This window comes from Myodes glareolus, chromosome 7 (genome assembly GCF_982192425.1).
Source record: "Myodes glareolus chromosome 7, mMyoGla1.1, whole genome shotgun sequence".
Taxonomy (NCBI): domain Eukaryota; kingdom Metazoa; phylum Chordata; class Mammalia; order Rodentia; family Cricetidae; genus Myodes; species Myodes glareolus.
This window is the reverse complement of record NC_142032.1, coordinates 14,280,793-14,302,709: the sequence shown is the minus strand read 5'-3', so window position 1 is coordinate 14,302,709 and position 21,917 is coordinate 14,280,793. Positions and strand designations below refer to the sequence as shown.

At 37.7% G+C, this 21,917-nt stretch overlaps 1 protein-coding gene across 3 annotated transcripts in view; it reads left to right on the top strand.

Moving 5' to 3' along the window:
• The window catches only part of Slk (STE20 like kinase), a 52,826-nt gene that overhangs the window by 9,370 nt on the left and 21,539 nt on the right, over positions 1-21,917 (top strand). For all 3 annotated transcript variants that reach the window (XM_048438983.3, XM_048438981.3, XM_087907824.1), the window contains exons 2-11: positions 7,372-7,536; positions 10,045-10,093; positions 10,784-10,933; positions 13,531-13,603; positions 13,744-13,938; positions 15,459-15,540; positions 16,828-16,956; positions 17,226-18,542; positions 20,090-20,220; positions 20,429-20,552. In XM_048438983.3, coding sequence (XP_048294940.3) covers positions 7,372-7,536; positions 10,045-10,093; positions 10,784-10,933; positions 13,531-13,603; positions 13,744-13,938; positions 15,459-15,540; positions 16,828-16,956; positions 17,226-18,542; positions 20,090-20,220; positions 20,429-20,552 — 2,415 coding nt within the window. The remainder of the gene's footprint in view (positions 1-7,371; positions 7,537-10,044; positions 10,094-10,783; positions 10,934-13,530; positions 13,604-13,743; positions 13,939-15,458; positions 15,541-16,827; positions 16,957-17,225; positions 18,543-20,089; positions 20,221-20,428; positions 20,553-21,917) is intronic.

The window sequence follows — 21,917 nt, the reverse complement described above, 5'->3', positions numbered from 1 at the left end:
TTTTTCCTTTCTTTTTCTCTTTGAGATAGGCTCTTGTGAAGTAGCCGAGGTTGATCTTGAACTTGCAGTCCTTGTGTTTTAGTCTCTTGAGTGCTGCAGTTATAGTTGTGGACAATCTTCCCAGCTTTTTTCTATTTTTTTATTGTGGTAAAATAGATATAATAAATATATGTAATAATCACCACCTCCCCTGTCAGTATTAGACAGTTTTTTTGTTTTGTTTTGTTTTGTTTTGTTTTTGCAGGGGTGATGTGGGGTAAATTTTGAGACAGAATCATGTTAAATAGCCCAGACTGGCATGGATCTTACTATATATCACAGGCTAGTCTTGCCCTCTCAGTCCTCCTTTCTCCACCTACTTAATGCTGGGATTATAGGCATGCATCACTACTATTCCTGGTACACCTTGACTGTTTTTTTATATGTACTGTTAACTGAGATTAAATATGACAAAAATATTCAATCACTACTACCACCTGGCTCTCTTCATCTTGTAAAATTAACACTCTACCCATTAAATTATGACTTCCTATCCTTTTTACAGTTTTTGGCACCCATTATTTTACCTTCTTTATGATTTTGATTACTGTAATTGCATCTTATAATATTTATCATTTTGTGGTTGGTTTGTTTCATTTGCCTTGATCTTTGGTTCACCTATTTGTAACTTATCAGCATCTCCACTTTTTAAAAAGTTCCTTTGCGTATCTTCATCATATTTCTCTTAGACATTCCTTTGTTGATGGGGTTTTAGGTCATTTCTGCATTTTAGCTATTGTAAATAAAGCTTATATGAGCATAGTGTGGAGATGTTGGGCCGAATGTAATCTCATTTTAATCTTTTTGAGAAACTTCTATTTCCCACAGTGGCCATGCAATCTTACATTCCTCCCAACTGTACCCAGTGGTTCAGCTTTCTCCTCTTCTTTGCCAATATTGTTTCTTTTAAAAGTTAGTCACTCTAATGAATGAGGTAATATTTTATTGTTGTTTCTATTTGCATTTTTTCTAATGATTAGTGGTGCTTAGCATCTATCATATACTTATGGGCCATTCCCTTATCTTCTTTGAAGGAATTTTGTTCTAGTCCTTCGCTTATTTCATATATATATTTTATTTATATGTATATGGTTGCTGTTTGCATGTATATGTGTTCATACGTGCGTGTGGAGGCCAGAAGTCATTGTCTGGTGCATCCTTCAATTGCTCTCCACCTTATGTAAGACACAGCCTCTCACTAAACCTGAGCTTACAGATTTGTTTAAATCAGTGGTTCTCAACCTGCGAGTTGCAACCTCTTTGGGAGGTCAAGTGACCCTTTCACAATGGTCACCTAAGGCCATTGGAAAACAGTGATATTTACACTTTGATTCATAACAGTAGCAACATTGCAGTTATGAAATAGCATCAAAAATAATTTTATGATGGAGGGGGTTACCACAGGAGGAACTGTTAAAAGGTCACAGCACAAGGAAAATTGAGAACCACTGGTCAAGATTGTCTGGCCAGCAAGACCCTGGGGTCATCCTGTCTCTCCCTCTTCAGCCTTGCAGTTACAAATCTGCAGTTACAGATTATATGGGCACTGGGGATCTGAACTTAGGTCCTCATCCTTGCACGGCAAGCATTTTACTGACTGAACCATTCCCCAATTTCTCCTTTGCTCATCTTGAATTATATTTCTGTTTTAAAAGCTTTTAGTTATGTGTTCCATATGGGGTATGAGCACAAAAGTGCATATGTCCATGGAGGCCAGAGGTGTTCAATTATTTGGAACTAGAGTTAGAGACTGTTGTGAGCTTCCTGATGTGGGTACTTGGGAACTGAACTTGTGTCCTTTGCAAGAACAGTACGTGTTCTTAACTACTGAGCAGTCGACAGTGGTCTTCAAATATTAAGTATTTTGCCACATGTATTCTTAAAAACAATTACTTTGTATTTATTTATTTTGTATGAGTGTGCACGTGTGGACTTGCATGCTGTGGCTCACGTGTGGAGGTCAGAGGACTGCTTGTAGGGATGGAGTCTCCACTATGTAGGCGGAAGCAGGTACCTTTACATGCTAAGCCATCTCTTTATCGTCCTTAATATATTCTTTTCAGAGTTTTATAGTTTTAGGTCTCATATTTAGATTTTTTTATGTTTTGGATTAATTTTTATTTGTGATATTGGATAAGGTACTGTTGCCAGAGGCTGTTCCTTCGTTCCCGGCTGCTCAGCCCTGAAATAATCACACAGAAACTATATTATTTGCAATACTGTTTGGCCAGTAGCTTAAGCGTAATTTTTAGCTAGCTCTTACATCCTAAACTAACCCATCTCTATTAATCTGTGCATCACCATGAGGTCATGGCCTACTGGCAAAGTTTCAGTGGGCTCTGGCAGATGTGTCTGTCTCCTGCAGTGGCTACATGGCTTCTCCCTGACTCTGCCTACTCTCTCCTCTATCTGCTTGGAAATCCCACCTTGCCCTATTCTGCTAAGCCATCATCTGAAACAGCAGCTTTATTCAATTACCAATAAAAGCCACACATATACAGGACTTCCCATACCAAGGTACCAACTTAATTTTTTGCACATGGATACTAATTTTCCTGGCATGTTTATAGAAACAATTTTCTGACCTGCTGACACCCTTGCTGAAGATCATGACCACACATGCCAAACTTTTCTCTGAGATCCCATTTATCTGTGTTTGTCTTTATGCCTGTGCTTCACTATTTTGATTACTGTAGTTTTGTAGTAAATTTTGAAATGAGGAATTATGAATTCTTGAGGTTTGTTCTTTAAAGGTTTTGGCTGTTTAGGGTTATTTGAAATTTCATATTTTATCATGACCATTTTTATTTCTGCAAAAACCTTGAGATTTTGGTAGAATTTACATTGAATGTATAGATTGCTGTGGGCAATATTAACATTTTAACGATTCTGACTCTAGTCCATGAACAAACGTGTTTCCTTTTTTTTTTTTATTGTCTTCATTTCTTTTCAGTAGTGTTTGGTTGTTTTTTCACTGTACGAGCTTTCTGTCTTCTTCATTAATTTAGAATTTTTTTTTGCGATGCAGTTGAAAATGTAACTAAGATCCTTAAAATTTAAAAGCATTTATTTTCTTGAATTAATTCTAGAAGGTAATTTGCATTTGTTTTATTGTGAAGTATGTATCTTGAAATTCTTTGTAGTTTCCATTTTCCATTTGATAGCTCTCAGTGTTGCTGTTAGCATGTTCAGGCCACTCAGAGTCAGCAGTCTGTGAAGTAAGTGGGACAGTGATGTAATCTGAGACTCGGTAGACATTTTAAATGTCCTTATGCTCCGGACAGTTGGGGTCTTACTTCTTGTTTGGGTGGTAGAAGAAAACCCTTTGCCTTAGCAGGATCAGTATTAGGATTAGTGAAGAGACTGCGTTCATTTTTCTTTTTCTGAACTTGTTGTTCATGACTTCTTTCATATTTATCCTGGATGGGTTTTAACCTTTCACTTTAGATTGATACCTTTGTGGGGTTGGAATCCACTTGATTTTCTTATAGGTCTTTAAAATATCTTTTCACTTTTTTAGGTCTTTTAACTTCTAGTTGAGATTCTTACTAAAATTTGCCTGTTATAAAAATATTATGTAGTCTCAGAAAATGTAGACCTTGGAAGGAAAATGGGATTTAAAAGAATTTCTCACTACCCAGGAAGTGTAACAGTTCTTAAAACAGTAGTGTAGGAGAGTTTAGTTTTGGCCCTCCTTCATTTAGAACATAAAATCAGCAGAGAACTCAGGTAAATTAAACTTTCCCCTGCAGTCCTCTATTTGTTTATGTAAAGTAGCCTAGCCATGCCATATTGATACATTATGAAAATAAAAATACAGCAACATTGAATGCCCATGGTTGATCCTTGAAACCTTTTAACAAAGGAAGTCACATTTTAAGTTAATTTTTGTTACTTATTAACTTGCTCTTATTTTTGATGAACATTTGCTTAGTTATTTCATGAAGTCTTTATGTTGGACTAAGTTTTATTTCCTTTAGAAAAAAAACCAGATACTACTTACTACTAAGGTTTAGGGTTCAGAGAATATGTTTTAGATAAAAAGATTGCAATGCAGGTCAGCTTTACTACTCTGCTACTGTAGGTAGCATAGTCCATCAAATTTTATTCAGTTTAGAATTGCTTTAAGATATATTATTATTGGAAGAAATAAAGTTGAGTATACTAGTACATGCCTGCATTCCCTGCACTTAGGGAACTGAGGCAGGAGGATTTTTCCAAGTTGGAGGCCAGGATGAGCTACACAGTGAGTGACAATCCAAACTATACCCTATCTCCAAAATAAAAGCCAAATAAAAAGATGTGCTATTTTTATTCTGGACAAAAGAAGAAAATACTAATTAAATTTTGCCAAGAATCCTGAGTATTTCATCCAAATTGCTATTCTGTATCTATTATCTCTGTGAGTGAATGAAAATTTAAATTTGACTTCTCTGAATTACATTTGAATGACCATTATCTGATGTTTGTGTTTTCCATGTACTGTCATCCTCTAATCATTAAAAGCATTAGTAATGAGGCATTGTGGTCAATTGGCTGGCTGGGTGGGTGGGTGATTGGTTGGCTTTTTGATGGGATCTTGCTGCAGTATTCTAGGCTAGCCTGACAATACCACACTGAGGCCCAGCATTTCTTAACAAGTACTCCAAAATCCTCGCTAAGATCTTGGAAGATAATGATTCTCATTTTGCAGGTGACAATGCTGATGTGTAGCACAAATTCTAATTGTTCTTAACAAAAACTTGGGGGTGAAAGCTGAGAGATCAGAGAAGCAGAGCAACCAGCCACGCTACCAGTGCTCATACCAAAGGGGCGATCCTGTCCTCAGACTGCATCCTCAGACTGCTGCCTCAGACTGCATGAGCTCCTGTCTCCTCCTGCCTTATATTCCCCTCTCCGCCAAGCCATATCCTTACTGTCTCCACCTCCCAAGTACTGGGATTAAAGGTGGCAGCCACTATTGCCCCGCTGTTTCTCTTTTAAACTGGATCAATTTTGTGTAGCCCTGGGTGGCCTTGAACTCACAGATGATCCATCTGTCTCCTAAGAGGTGGGATTAAAAGTGTGTGCCACCACTGCCTGAATTCTAGTGTCTTAGATCTGCACTCTGATATTTAGACAAATTTTATTTGCTAAAACACAAACAAAATATCACCACACTGATGCTCTCTTGAATGTTTCACATAATAGAAAAGTTTTAATTATGTAGGATTTACATTGCTTCTTCATGAGATCCTTAAAAAAGTTTAGAGTCTGAGAGACCAAGGAATTGTAATTGTTTGTCACTTAGGACACATGAATTTGTGATGCAGAAATGGCTACATGGTGACAAAGACCTGGCCAACAGCCATCATAAAATGACACTGACAAAAACATCTCTCACTTCACCAATTTCAGAGAGTGTGTGTGTTCTATTTCTGTGAGGGGACACCATGTCCAGGGAAACTCTTAATAAGGAAAACATTTAATTGGGGCTGACTTAACAGATTCAGAGGTTTAATTCATTATCATCATGGTGGGAAACATGGCAGCACACAGGCAGACATATGGTACTGGAGAAGGAGCTGAGAGTTTTATATCTGGATCCACAGGCAGCAGGAAGAGAGCAACACTGGGCCTGTCCTGAGCATTTGAAAATCTTAAAGCTGACCCCCAGTGACACACTTCCTCCAGCAAAGCCACACCGCCTAATAATGCCACTCCCTATGAACCTATGGGGGTTGTTTTTATTTAGACCACCACTCCTGTTTGTTTATATTCTCTGTTGAAGTGGGGTAATAAAATATCTGGTGTTCAAAGGATTAAATAACAGTAATAATTATAGCTAATACTTTTGAATTCTTACTATATATGTCAGCTATATTAAATGCTTGTATGCATTTTAAGCCTAGTTAATATGTATTATCTAGTTCTCACAAACTTGCAAGGTGTAGGTAAACATCAATGGTAATGGAACTAAAACAGGGATTTTTAAAAAGTTGCTGTAAACAACACAGTTGGAAGTGACATCGTAGCATGTTAGCCCCTAGCAGCTGAACCAGTGCTGGGCAGTGAGTGCTGTCCTCCTGGCATGGAAAGCACAGAAGTACTTGGTTCTTTGCATAGCAAGTGGGATTTATTTATTTTTTGAGACAGAATCTTGCTTTGTAGGTCTGACTGGCTTGGAATTAACTGTGTAGACTGAACTGGCCTCAAACTAGTGTTATTTCTCCTATCTCTGCCTTCCAACTGCTAGAATTGCAGATGAGAACTACCTCACCCAGCCTGCATAATTAATATTTATGTTTAAGTTACTTTTTGAAAATAGTGTTTAAGAGAATGAGAAACCACAGGCTGGGAGAAAATATTTGCAGAAAACATAAGCTAATGGTTTGAAAACTCTTAAAACTCAATATTTAGAAATTACAAAAACCAAAACAAAACATGAACAACTGCCTCACCAAAGAGGATATATATAGAGATATTCCACATATGTCTGAAGGGAATTATGATTTGAAACACACCCATAAGTCTTTTGGTAATTACACAGGCAGCACTGGGATGTGGAGCAGTATTCTCATTCATTGCTAGTAGGGATGCAAAATGACACAGCCACTTTGGAATCCAGTGTGGCAGTTTTCTGCAAAACTCAACCAACTGTTCCAGCAGCTATGCTGTTTGGTCTTTACTCAATAAGTTGAAAACTATCTATACTGATGTCTTTACCCACATGGTTAATTCATAGTCTCCAAACTTGGAAACAGCATATATCATTAATTAGGTGAAACAGTAAACAAACTGGTACATCGAGACAGTGGAAGAGTATTTAGTACTGAAAAGAAATGAGCTCTCAAACCTTGAGAAGAGCTACTGGAACATTAAATATATATAACTAAGTAAAAGCTAATCTGAAAAGTCTGTAATTCTATGTTATTCTGGAAAATGTTTTTTAAAAAAAAAAAGGTAGCAAAAGATAAGTGGTTGTCAGCAGTGGTTGTCAGGGGAGGTAGAGAAGAATAGGGCACAGAGTGCTTTTAGGGCAATAAAACCTATCCGTGTGATCAGATGGTGGCTACATTTCATTACACATTTGTTAGATCCTTTAGAATGTGAAGCACCAGGACTGAATCATAATGTAAGCTGTGCGAAGAAGTGGTAGTGGTATGTTAATGCAGGCTCTTTGGTTTCAACAAATGTACCAGGCTGGTGTAGACTGTGAGGTGGCACTCTGGGGGATACAAAGGAACTTTGTGCTGCTGCTCAATATTGTTTTCAACGTAAACATTTTCTTAAAAAAAAATTAAAAGTAAGCATTTAAAGTGCAACAAACATTTCTGATAATTTTATTTTCAGGCCCAGAATAAAGAGACCAATGTTTTAGCTGCTGCAAAGGTGATTGACACCAAATCTGAAGAAGAACTTGAAGATTATATGGTTGAGATTGACATATTAGCATCTTGTGATCATCCAAACATAGTCAAGCTTCTAGATGCCTTCTATTATGAGAACAATCTTTGGGTACGTACTTTTCATTCCTTTACAGGTAGCCGAAATGAGTTAATTGTCCTAAAAGGGTTGTGAAAACACATTTTGTGCATTGCCTCTTCTGTTTAGTTACTTACAAACTTGATTGAGGGTTGATCTGCCAATGAGAGTCAGTAACAAGATAATGATCCTCAGTTTCAATGGATGTTCAGCTTTAGCTTCAGATTATACCATTTCATTACCATTGTTTGACACTGGATCTAGGTGGGTGAGATAAATTTCTAAAATATGTCGGTGTTTGTAATTTCAATTTAAGTATTAAATATTTTTGAAGGTTTCCTTTTCTTTTTCTTTTTTTTCTTCTTGGTTTTTTTGAGACAGTTTCTCTGTATAACCCTGACTGGCTTAGAACTCACTTTATGAACTGGGCTTGCCTCCAACTCAGACCACCTGTCTCTGCCTCCTGAGTGCTAAGATTAAAGGAGTGTGCCACCGTTGCCCACTGATGGTTCTTTTTTTCTGTGTTATTTATAATTTTTATCCTAAAGTTTTTATAAATCATGTAATACTATAAACTGTGAGAATGTTAAATTTTACATTAGGCTCAGCCTTCCTGCATGATGAAATGGTTAAAATTGTATACATTTTGTTTATCTTTAAGAAAATAGGTATAAATAGGTAAAGCAATAATATTTTAATATTTACTTGAACTAACAGTTTTATCAAGAGCTTTTTTTATAAATTAAAAAAATATTGATTTACATGTGTGAGTGTTTTATCTGTATGTATATCTGTATACCATGTGCATTCCTGGTTCCTGTGGAGGCTGGAAGAGGATATCAGATCTGGAACTGGAGTTACAGATGGTTGTGAACTTTCATGTGGGTCCTGGGAATCAAACCTGGGTCCTCTGGAAGCGCAGTCAGTGAGTGCTTTTAACTGTTGTGTGGTCTCTACAGCCTCTCAAAAAAACTTCTTATAAAATAGAGTTTTAGATGTTTTTCTTAAAATAATGACCATTTGACTTGAAATCAAAAGGCTGTTTTTTCAGATGCAACTGCTGCCAGTTAGGACCGTGGTTGAGTAAGCTCATTCTTGAGTCTTTGTTTCTCTGAAGGATGAAAAAAGAATTAGCTCCCGAATTATTTTTCACTTGAAAATAAGTTGTAATCAGCAAACACTTACAAAAATAGTGTAGTAGCCTGGTGTGGTGGTGCACACCTTAATTGAAGCACTCAGGAGGCAGAGGCAGGTGGATTTCAGTGAGTGTGAGGCCAGTTTGGTCTGCATAGTGAGTTCCAGAACAGCCTGCAATATATAGAGAGAGCCTATCTCGAAAAGTAAAAACAAAAACAAAACAAAACAAAAAATTTTTAGCAAGAAGGAAGATGTATGGAATTACACTACTTATTAAAATATTATTTTTTAAAAAGTGTAGTTATTATTGGTGTGATGTCTCTTAAAATAATTGTGAACAATATTTGTGGGCTCTAGCTGAATATTTCTAAATATTACAAGAAAAACTCCTAGACATTTTAACAGATATGCCTTTACTTGGCACTGTTGCAAAATAAAAATTTGGTTTACTATGAGGTACAATTTAATGGGAGACAAAGTTATAAATAGAATAATCATAGTACAAAATTATAACTAGTAACAGTGAAGAAGGATGGGTACATGATGGTGATAATTGAGTTCAAATCTGTGTGTTGTATTGCTTGCCTGTCTGCCTGCCTTATCCCTCCTTCTCTCTCTCTCTCTTTTTTAAATTAAAATGGCTGGAGAGGTGGCTCAGTGCTTAAAAGCATGTACTGCTCTTGCAGAGGACCCAAGTTTGGTTCTAAACACCACATTAGGTAATAATGTGCTTGTAACTCTGGCTCCTGGTGACCTGATATTCTCTTCTGGCCTTCCAGAACACTTGCACTCATGTGCACATACCACTGCAGTAGTACATGAACATTAGCATAATTAAAAATAAAATGAATGTTTAAAATAAGCCTGCTTTTTTTCAGGGTTTATTTATTGAAAGTTAAACAATATATTTGGTCACCTAACATTGCATTAGTTACTTGAAAGATGAAGGTAGTAAGATATTTCAGTAATAAAATCTTTTAAATGTGTAGATATTAAAATAATTAAACAACCTATATTTGGTAATTTTAGAAAAGGTTACTAAAAATTGTTATTTATAAAATAGGGCATGGTTTGGTGTGGTGAAACATACCTGTCATCAGCATTTGGGAGGCGGAGGTAGGAGGATTGCAGATCTGAGTCTATCCTGTTCTATAGGAAAACCTGACTCAAAAAAATAAATGAAGAAAAGGAAAAGGGGAGATAGGATGTACTTCTATCACATGTTCTCCTTGTGTGTGCACAGAAGAACATACTTAAGACTTGTAACTGATGGCAGGGAATCCTTCTTGTTTAGCAAGACACTGTTCTTAGAGCCTAGATAAACCAGTAGCTTTTCATTTATCTGTCTTGCTAAGTTTCTGAAAGTTGGTGTAATTATAGACACATGTTTTTGTTTATGTGCAGATCCTCATTGAATTTTGTGCAGGGGGAGCAGTAGATGCTGTGATGCTTGGTAAGTACCTCTGTTCCTATGTTTGCTGCTTAGATTGTTCTCAGATAGAAGGATTGTAGGAGGAGGCTGCCCAGAACCAAAATAACCATGCAGAAACTGTATTAATTAAATCACTGCTTGGCCCATTAGCTCTTAACTTCTTATTTGCTAACTCTTACATCTTAATTTAACACATCTCCATTAATGTGTGTATCGCCACTTGGCTGTGTCTTACTAGCAAGATTCTTACCAGCTCAGGCGGAGGATCCATGGCTTCTCTCTCTGCCTGGCTTCTCTCTCTGCCTCTCTTCTTCCTCCCAGCATTCAGTTCTGCCTTCCCCACATACCTAAGTTCTGCTCTATCAGGCCGAGGCAGTTTCTTTATTCATTCATTTATTTATTCATTAACCAATAGAAGCATCAACAGAAGGACCTCCCACACCAAAGGATCTCAACTGTATGTGTACATATGTAATATTAGAATCCAATGCATTAAGAAATCAATTTAATTGTATTTTGGATAAGTATAGTTCTGAGATGTAATGTTGAATATGTCAAGAAATTAATCTTTGTAGAAATTTAGCTCTTTTACGGTATATGATCTTTGACAAGATCTCAGTGGTAGACTGTACTGAAAATATTTAATTAGCTTTATGTTTTCATTGCATAAAAATACATACATGTATATATTTTTTCACTTTCTCCTTATAGAACTTGAGAGACCGTTAACTGAGTCCCAAATCCAAGTAGTTTGCAAGCAGACTTTAGAAGCATTGAGCTACTTACATGACAATAAAATCATCCACAGAGATCTAAAAGCTGGCAATATTCTTTTTACCTTAGATGGAGACATTAAGTTGGGTAAGTTATTCAAACATTTGAATTTGTGCTCTGGGATTTACTCTGGAATGTAGTGACTTGATGCTGTTTTGGCCTACACAGACATGTAAAACAGGGAGAATTACTCCCAGCTGCACTTGTAAACACTTCAGTGGTTACACATTCCCCAGTTCTTAGGATTCCTAAGTATATGCACCTAATGACACACAGAGGAAGTAAAAGATGATGTGTTTTTATTTTCAGAAGCAGAGACTTGGCAAAGCACTAGTTAGTGTTTCCTCCTGTAAGTTTTTGAACATAGATTTAACACTTGTAAATGTTTTGTATTTGGAGTATAATATAACACTAAACTTAATTTTATTTTAATTACAACATATCTAATAGATTTTTTTTTTGTTCCACATTCTTTGACTCAGAGCCTTGAACTTGAAGCTAGTGTTCTTATCACTGAAACTAAAACCCCACCCTCAGTTTCTTATTTTGTTGATATGCTTATTAAGCCAACAGGTAACCTGAGGTTTGAAAGTAAAGTAAGTTTAAGGACTAGCATTTAATTTTGTCTTTTATACCAAAGGAATGAATGATGTATGTCATAAAAAGAATTAGATGTAAATTTTAGACTGAGGTTAGTTAAGTTCACACATATAAATACAAGTAGAAGATACAGCCTTTTAAAAAGTTTTTCTAAAAAAAAGACAATTAAAAAAATTGAACAGTGATGCCTAAATTTATGGTTTTTGAAAAAGTAAAGTTATTCAAAAGCGGTGTTGATTTCAGTGATTTTAACCATTGTATTTTACATTGTCATAACATAATGGGACATCAAAATGGAATATGCTAAATTTTATCTGTTACTGTACCATAAAGAGACATGGAAATCCACCAGAAAAGCTGTATAAAATTTTTAGACAAGAACTTTGAAGTTATTTCTTAAGTGAAGAAGTTAGACTCAGCCAGGTACCCTACAAATCCTTTCACATGCCCAGCTAATTTCAGTCCCCACCCTTCCCCTTCCCACACTCTCTGTTGACCCTCCCTCTCCCCAGAAAGGGTTTCTCTGTGTAGCTTTGGAGCCTTTGGCTGCACTTGCTGATTATGTGGTCATGATTTTAGTTTCTTTCTGTATTTCCTTCAGTTAGTAGATGAAGCAAAGGCTTGATAATGCTTGGTGAGTCTCAGGTTTGGCGCCTGGATGAGAGCAGGTGGTTGTGTATTGTTCTATTAGCAGAGTGTGAGACTTGCCTTCTGCTTTGGTTAGGGTTGTTATTGTTTACACTACTGGGTATTGAGTTCAGGGTCTCACATGTGCCAGGAAAGCATCCTATCAAGACCAGCATCCCAAGCTTATTTGTTTTTGAAATCTAGATTTATTCTTTAATTGAGGCTGCAAAATGAATTATACCATTTTTTCATTTGTTATTTTTGATAGCTTCATTATTAATTAACTCTTCATTTATTACTATAAGTTAAAAACAATTTTATAAGAAGAGATTCTTAGTTGTTTGATTATTTGGAACAAAAGCAAAAGAAAATGTTTATTTAGTTTTTAAGACAATTAGTTGGTTCTGAGTTCTAAGCTAAAATGGTAGGCTTACCCATTGTTAAAGTTACACTGCTGTTGTTCTTTTTAGCTTAAGTCAGAAACCATAAAGCTTCTCACTTTTTCCTTTGTAATATAATTAAGGTTTTATTTATTTATTTTTAGTTAATCTCACTGTTTAGCCTAGAGTTGCTTTAAACTCCAGAGTCTCCTGCCTTTTAGCCCCCCACATATTGGGTTGCAGGTGCACACCACTGTGCTCAGCTCTTGTAGTCTAATTTTTGAGGATGTTGAGGAGATAGAATGTTGTCATAAAGGCTACTTTGCTGTAATTTCTGTTTTTTTTCACACTATAGGAAAATACCTCTATTGAGTTATTGCAGCATACAACATTTGGCATTTATTTTGAAGTGTATATAAGATTTTAATTTAAAGTGACAGCTTTTTGCTTTCAATTCTGAGGATTTGTCATTTTTTACTGTCATTTGAAGATGTATCTAGATGGTGGTCAGTGTATTTGTGATTAAATATTGAACACTTTTTGAAGATGGTAGAAGGATGATGGTTAAGATCAGCATGGTAGGGACTGGAGAGATGGCTCAGTGAGTGAAGTGCCTGCTGACATGAGGCCCTGATTTTGGTTCCCAAGAACCTGTGTAAAAGCTGGGCTGGGTGATAGATGCTTGTAACTAGTGCCGGCTTGCCAGAGACAGGAGGAATTCTGTTGCTCCCTAGCTAGCTAGACTTGCCAACATGGTAAGCTCCAAGTTCACTAAGACGTAATGTCTCAAAAAGTTAAGAGCAGTAGAGGAAGACACCTGACATTGACCTCTGAACTCCATGAGCATGTATTCACACACCCCTGCCATGCACACATGAACACATGTATGTACTACACAGTATACACAGACATTAAAAAATAATTAGAATGACAGAGAAATCATTTCCTGATGTGCTTAACTTTTAATAAGGTTGACCTTACTAAAGACATGAATGCTCCCTTCTCCCACTCCATTAAACACAATTTGCCATGCTTAAAAGCTGTCATTAATGTTATTGTATGATTATTTATTTCAAGCGGATTTTGGAGTATCGGCTAAAAACACCAGGACAATTCAAAGGAGGGATTCCTTTATTGGCACTCCATATTGGTAGGTATTCATTTTTATGAATCTATACTATTAGTTGGGTCTGCAGTTACTACTTTGTCCACACATAGTCATTATACTGACTATAGTTTGCAATAACTGTTAATTAAACATCTTAACTTTTCATTTTTCTGTCTTCATAGGATGGCTCCTGAAGTAGTCATGTGTGAGACATCAAAGGACAGACCTTATGACTATAAAGCTGACGTTTGGTCCCTGGGTATTACTTTAATAGAAATGGCTGAGATAGAGCCACCTCACCATGAGTTAAATCCAATGCGAGTATTGCTAAAAATAGCAAAGTCTGAGCCCCCAACATTAGCACAGCCGTCAAAATGGTAAGCTCTTTTAACAAAGTTTTTAACGAACCAAAGCTTGATGTTCTGTTCTTTTTTGTTTGTTTGTTTTGTTTACAGGGTTTCTCTGTAGCTTTGGAGCCTGTCCTGGAACTAACTCTTGTAGACTAGGCTGGCCTTGAACTCACAGAAATCTGCCTGCCTCTGCCTCTCAAGTGCTGGGATTAAAGGCGTGTGGCACCATTGTCCAGCTTGATGTTCTATTCTTTTAGTTTGCTAAGGGTAAGTTTAAGTTTGGAGATGAGGCATGAAGACTGAATGAGGAAACTGAGGTAGGTGTGTTCCCAAGACTTAAGGACCTGGGGAGGTGGCTTAGTGATTAAGAGCACTGGCACCTCTACTGCTTGTGAGGACCAGGGTTCAGTTACCAGAACCCACATGATGACTCACAGCTCGCTGTACTTCCGGTCTCTTGGGAGCTGATGCCCTCTTCTGGCCTCTGTGAGTACTAGGCACACACTTGATATATAAATGGCAGGTGCTCACATCTATGCATAAAATACAAATACAAGACTTGAGGATCATGGAAACCATTGTAAATTATTTTTCCTGTGTTAGACAGTGAGAGTGAACTGGGTCTGCTTGGAGAAGACATTTTCTGTACTATAAACAGTCAGGCCATGCTCAGTTGATGTGTATTTGTGGAACTTAGTGTAACAATTTTTGTAACATTTTGATAACTTGTAAAGATATGGCTGCTTCTCATTGATTACCTGCTGTGGAATAATCATGTACACTGTATGAATATATGTTGCTATGGTTGGTTTAATAAACAAGCTTACTGGCCAGTAGCTGAACAGAATAAAGTTAGGTGGGAAAGCCAAACTGAGAATGGTGTGATGAAGGAGGGCAGAGTCAGAAGAGTTGCCACCCCAACAGAGAACAAGTCAGACACACAAAATGGGATAGAGGTAAAAACCATGAACTTTGGTGCAGCACATAGATTAATAGAAATGGGTTAAGTTGTAAGAGCTAGTTAGTAATAACCCTGAGTTATTGACCAATCATTTATAATTTATATTAAGCCTCCAAGTCAGTTGTTTGTGAAGCAGTTGCCAGTTATTTGGGAGCAGGCGGTCAGGACAGGAAAACTCTGCCTACAATCAGCTGTGTGCCTTATTACATGTATATCTAACATGTATTCACAGAATATTTTTCATAAAATCTTATTCTCATTAGTTCTCTTATCATTATACTAAATCAATACTAATCTATACTAAGCATAATGAAGCTAAACATAATCTTCTTTTGGCAGGGGGGGTGTTTTCAAGACAGGGTTTCTCTGTGTAGCTTTGGAGTGTGTCCTGGAACTCGCTCTGTAGACCAGACTATCCTCAAATTTACAAATATCTGCCTGCCTCTGCCTCCTGAGTGCTGGGATTAAAGGCATGTGCTACAACTGCCTAGCTACTAAGCATGATCTATTAAAGAATTTAGTTTGATTTTTTTTTTAATAATTATAAAGTAAAATAAAATGCCATTGTTGACATTTTATTCTTCAGGTCTTCAAATTTTAAGGATTTTTTAAAGAAGTGCTTGGAAAAGAATGTAGATGCCCGGTGGACCACAGCTCAGCTATTACAGGTAAGATGAGGATAGTGTGGCACCAGCAGGTCAGATTGTTTTAACATTGTGTCTAAAAGAATGCCTCTGCATGCACATGTGCACTGCACATACGTGAACACTACACATGCATGCACACAAATGATATAAGGTGGTTTGATAAATTTGATTTTACTTTAAAGCAGGGTCTGTTCCTTATATTTGAAATAAAAGTGTGTCAAATAATATAGATAAATAAAATAACAAATCTTAGGGCAGTTGCTGTAAGGATGTGTGTTGTGTAATGCCAGTATGGTAGTGTTTTAAGCTGACCTGTTGATCTGAGGAGAGGTTGTGGGAAAAATTACCTTTCTGTGTTCAACAAGTATATCTCTATGTCCCTAAAACCCTTTTCCCAGTATTTCCTTGCTCCTGTAGTTGAAGATCTTAGCCTATAACAGACAGGGTTCTCTAGAGAAACCAAATTAATAGAACTAATCTCTGTATATTTAAACAGCTTTTGTTAGAGTGGTCTGAGTCTTCCAGCAACGACTGTCTCCTGATGGAAAGTCCAAGAATCAAGTAGTTGTTCAGTCCACAAGGCTGGGTGTCTCAGCTGTCTTCAGTGTGTGCTAGAATCCCCCAGAAGCAGGCTTTAATGCTAGTGAAGGAATGGGCCTGGGATAACTTTCAGAAGTTGGTTTTCTCCTTCCACTATGTGGGTGCTGACTGAACTCAGGTCTTTAGTATGGCAGCAAGCACCTTTACCCACAGAGCCACCTCACTGGCCTCCTTTAGTTATTTTTAATGAAGTGATGCCTTAACTTACAACTTGCTTTAAATTTTAATTTAAAAATTATTTATGAAACTTTTCAAACATACAGAAAAACCAAATGTAATTTCTACTCAGCCATAATAAGTTGCTTTAATTTTTGACAAATTCCTTCAAATTACTAAAATAAGACAAAATATAGGGTCTTCAAGAGGACTCAGTAAAGGGACCTGCAAACAAGCCTGGTAAACTGAGTTTGATCCCCACGATCCACATAGTAGAGAAAACTGACTGCCAAAGTCTGACCTCCACATTCACATTTACACACACTAAGTAAATAATGGTGTTATTAAAAAATAAAAACTAAATTGTACAAAATAAAATAAAATAAAATCCAGTTCATATAGTCTTTACTTTTGCTCACTTTCCTTTCCCTCTTTTTCTTGTGTATGTTTTTCATATCCATAATTCATTTTTTGACACAGAAGGATCTATTTATGTGTTCAAATTTACAAGCATTTCATTGAACGTGCTTTTTTTTTGTGTGTGATTAACAGCATCCCTTTGTTACTGTTGATTCCAACAAACCAGTTCGAGAATTGATTGCTGAGGCAAAGGCTGAAGTAACAGAAGAAGTTGAAGATGGCAAAGAGGAAGATGATGATGAGGAAACAGAAAATGCTCTGGTCAGTGTCACTTAGGGTGTTTCCTTAGTAGAGTTGTAGAGATAGATAGGTTTGAGATGCGGTTGCACATGTGTCCGAGGAGAACAAATGAGGCAGTCCATTCTCTTTAGTATTGAAGACTGTCACTTTTAAAAGTTACTTACATGATTTCAAGTTTTATAGAATATAGCAATTAAATTTTACACATATGAGTATAGATATATAAAGCCATTTTGATGATCATCTTGTGGTCACGTTTTAATACTAATGATGTATAAAATCTTTTTTAGCCAATACCTGCAAATAAACGTGCCTCCTCTGACCTCAGTATTGCCAGCTCTGAAGAAGATAAACTTTCACAGAATGCTTGTATTTTGGAATCTGTATCAGAAAGAATAGAACACAGTACTCCTGATGATAAATTTAGCAGCAGAGTTCTTAATGAAAGATCTGCCACTGAGGAACCTGAGAAGGCTATGGAGGGTGTTAATGAGCATGCAGGTGATTCTACCTTAGAAACTGTGGCTGAACTCAATGATCAGACTGTTGGAATCCATGAGAATGGGAGAGAGAAGAGACCCAAGCTGGAAAATCTACCTGACACAGAAGACCAACAAACTGTGGGTGTTAATTCAATTTGTGGAGGAAATGAGGGTGATACAGTAACTTCAGAAGTTAATACTAACCACCTGAAACCAGAGGACGACAAGAGTAAAGAAAACCAGGAGATATCTGAGAATAAACTTACACAGCCTGAAGTAATTAAAGATATACATATTCAAACAATGGACTTGGTGTCTCAAGAGACTGGAGAAACAGAGGCTGATTTTCAGGCCTTTGACAATGCAGTTGAGTTGATAGACGACACCCAAGAGAAACTGGGAGAAGATGATAAAGCTCAAAGAGTTGTAGTCAGCGAGGCAGGGACAAACGAGGCACTAGATGCTGCTGAGACGGCTGCTGAAGGTGGCAGCCAGGATGTACAGAGTGCTGATGGGAAGGGCATAATGGAAGGAGCCCCCAAGTCAGCAGGGAAGCCCACAGAGGGCCCTGAGGCTGATGGTGCTGAGGAAGAGCCTTCTGTTCAAGAAAGAGTTGAGGATAAGGAGGTAGGTCAACAGTCTGCAGTGTCAGAGATCACACGGGCAATCATTGAGGAACCAGGGACAGATGAGGTTGAGCAAGTCAGTGAGTCAGGAAGCACTAAGAAGACAGAGAGGAGTGCCTTGGCTGGTGGTGCTGAGGAACTGGCTCTCGGAAGTCAAGCTGAGGCCGCTGCTACTGAGGTAGAGTTGGAGAGAAAAGAAACTGCACAGGAAGTGCTGGTTAAAACAGAGCCCCAAGCCCCTGCAACCTCGCAGCCCAATGAGCCTCATCCTGTCCTAATACCCAGTATAAATATTAACTCTGAAAACCCAGAAAATAAAGGAGAAATGAATGCTTTCCCAAAAACTGAAACCATCCTGTCACACGAGCCTGACAGTGAAAAGGAAAATGACACTGACTCGGGGACTGGGTCCACTGTGGAGAACAGCAGCAGTGACTTGAATTTGTCCATCTCCAGCTTCCTAAGCAAAACAAAAGACGGCGGGTCAATGTCTCTACAAGTAAGTGTGCCTGGGGCCTTGCTTGGGTTTTGCTTTGCCATTTTGGTAATTTCTATTTCATTGCTGTCTTAAAACACTATTAAATCTGTGTAATATTAACCATATGAATTCTTTTGGGATCATAAGGTAATCAAAAAGAACTGGAGAGAGAGAGATTCTGGGAATCATCTTTAAAGATTTTTCATAGTGCCTACTCATTTTTGCAAATATGGGTACATGGGTAGATAAACAGGACAGGATAGTTTCTTGGTCTCATTTAGTGTTTCTTGAACATATCTGGATGCAATCTTAGCAAGCATTGCTGCTATCCCAAAGAACGAGAAGCTGAAAGAACTGTCTTCTTTCGAAAAGTGTTTTAAAGTGTAATTCTTAACCATTGGCTCCTGTCGACGTCCACCTTTGTTTCTTTATTCCTAGTAATTAATACTGCCATGATGGGGAAATCAAACCCCAAAATATTACCCTGTACTTGGAGCCATTAGAGCATAATTCTCAACTCTTGGGTACTTACGAGTCACATGGGCAGTTTTGTAGAAACCTAGGAGGCTCCTGCGGGTCAGTAATGTAGTAAAAGGTATTTTTTAAAATTATATTTTATTTATTACTTTGAAAGTTTATGTGTGGGGACGCATGTGTGCCATAGCAAGCGCCTGGAGGGTAGAGGGCAACTTGTGGGAGTGAGTTCCTTTCTTCCGTGGTAAGTGCTTCTGTGACAACTAAGGGAATGTTAATTGTAGATGCCTTATTGTAGGAGCTGAAAAAATTTGTGACGCTTGTAGGTTAAAGAAGGTATATTTATTTTTTTTTAAAGCATGTCAGTGTTAGACTTTCGAGAAATGCTAGGGAAGCAGCCATAGTTCAGGTTTGGGTGAACATGAGGACCCTGGAGCTGGAGAATGGGGAAGTAAGGGGATGCTCACAGGTGCCAGAGCAAACTTGAATTCTAGCACATTTTTAATTTTCTGCCTTTTCTTACACTTCCTATTTTTCTGTACTCCTTTTCTCTCTCTTTTCCCTGTGCTCCTTCCCCTTCATCCTCCCCTTCTCCTTTCACACCTTTTTTCTCCCCCATTCCCTCTCTTCCTTACTTCCCAGAGTCTAGTTGTAGAGTCCCCAAACTTTTGAGTGCTGGGCTTCTTTGGTTTTCTGCACCTCCACCCTGTCCCCCAGTAAACCAAGTAATTGTCTCCCTATTTAATCTGTTTACTGGTATAAAACGTAGTGGTGAGAACCCACAACAGTCAGAGATGAAGAGAAGCTTAATAGTAAACGTCATCTATGGAATGTTATTACTGCTGTACCTAATTTTGTAGTGTCACAGGTTGTGTGTGCTCATGGCCAGAATGCCTAATTTCACTTAAAAAAGTTTTTTTTTTCACCTGCAAAGTTGAGTTTTCAGTGTTAACTATGATATAACTGCTGCACAGATGACTCCTGCTGCTTTATATGTGCAGTCTTGATGGCTCTCCAGGCATTTTTATTTTTAAAGAGGAAAATGTCTTCCACATATAGTATACAAAACCTAACCCAAATGAAATCTCATTCAGGAGACAAGAAGACAGAAGAAAACATTGAAAAAAACACGCAAATTTATTGTTGATGGCGTAGAAGTAAGTGTAACAACGTCAAAGATAGTTACAGATAGTGACTCCAAAACTGAGGAATTGCGGTTTCTCAGGTGAGTAGAGAAACTGTAATTATCATGAGTTTAATTGCGTTTATTGCTGTTTCTAAAAATTATGTAGAATAGAGAAACAAAAGTAAATTCTTGGTTAATTTTGGATTATTTGAAAATTTATTTTTAAAGTTTAAAATCTTATGGCTAAAGCTTATTTAAAAGTATTACTCCAGAGTATAATTTGCTTCTTTTTGTTATGCTTTGTCAGGCGTCAGGAACTTCGAGAGCTGAGATTTCTTCAGAAAGAAGAGCAGAGGGCCCAGCAGCAGCTCAATGGGAAACTGCAGCAGCAGCGAGAGCTGATTTTCAGGCGCTTTGAGCAAGAAATGATGGTGAAGTCTTTGATTTTGTGTTATGTAGTGATGAGGCAAGCAGGCCTGCTTTTATCCTGCCTGGCTCCTGCACGGCTAGCTTTACACCCGAAATAACAACACACATATTGTATTCATTTAAACACTGCGTGGCCCATTACCTCTAGATTCTTACTGGCTAACTCTCACATCTTTATTAACCCATTTCTATTAATGTGTGTAGCACCACGAGGTGGTGACTTACTGGGAAGATTCTAGCCTACGTCCATCTTGGGCCGGAGCTTCATGGTCTGCCTCCTCTGCTTTCTTTCTCCCACAATTCTCTTCTGTCTTCCCCGCCTACGTATGTTCTGACCTATCAGGCCAAGCAGTTTTCTTTATTAATTAACCAATGAAAGCAACAGATAGATAGAAGACCCTTCTACATCAGTGTTATTTTGTCAATAAATGAAATCTAGTGATTTAGAAACAGTCCTGGAAGGCTGGAGAGATGGCTCAGAGGTTAAGAGCACTGGCTGCTCTTCCAGAGGTCCTGAGTTCAATTCTCAGCAACCACATGTATACATGGAGGAAGAATATTGAATACATAAGGAAGGAAGGAAGGAAGGAAGGAAGGAAGGAAGGAAGGAAGGAAGGAGGGAAGGAAGAGTCTTAGAGTAGGCTATTAAATTTGCTCTCTGATGATAAGATTTTTCATGGTTTTGTGGTCTATTACTGTAACCACTGTTTCTGGGGTGTTTTGGGTACTTCTTATAAGCAAAAACTTTTTGAAAGGGATCTCCAATCCCTGTCTTACTACCGATTTTATAGTGTACCACGTTTCATTTGAAATCTGTCATGAGAAGTTAGTATTAGGAGACTGGTAGATTGTTTACCAGGTTTTTAGATATTTCTATTATTGAATGCTGCTTCAGTGTTTCAGTTTCATCTTTCAGCTTACAATATTAAGAGTTTTTTTTAAATATTATGATTAAAATATTATGTAATTTCCCTTTTTCCCTTTCTTCTTTCCAAGTCCTCCTCCCATGCACCCTTCTCCCCCTTTATATTCATTATTGACTGAGGTTTCTGTCCTGCCTGGTTCCCAAAGAAATCACACAGAGGTCTACATTAATTATAAACTGATTGGCCTAGTATCTCAGGCTTCTTATTAATTCTTATAACTTATGTTAGCCCATAATTCTTGTCTGTGTTAGCCACGTGGCTTGGCACCTTTTTCGGCAAGGCAGTCATATCTTGCTCTGTATCTGGCTTTCTCTCTGTCTGGGTGATGATTGCAGACTGAAACTTGCCTCTTTGCCTCACCTCTACTTCCTGCCTGGTTGCCCCACCTAGACTTTCTGCCTGGCTACTGGCCAGTCAGCGTTTATGTAAAATACAAGTGAC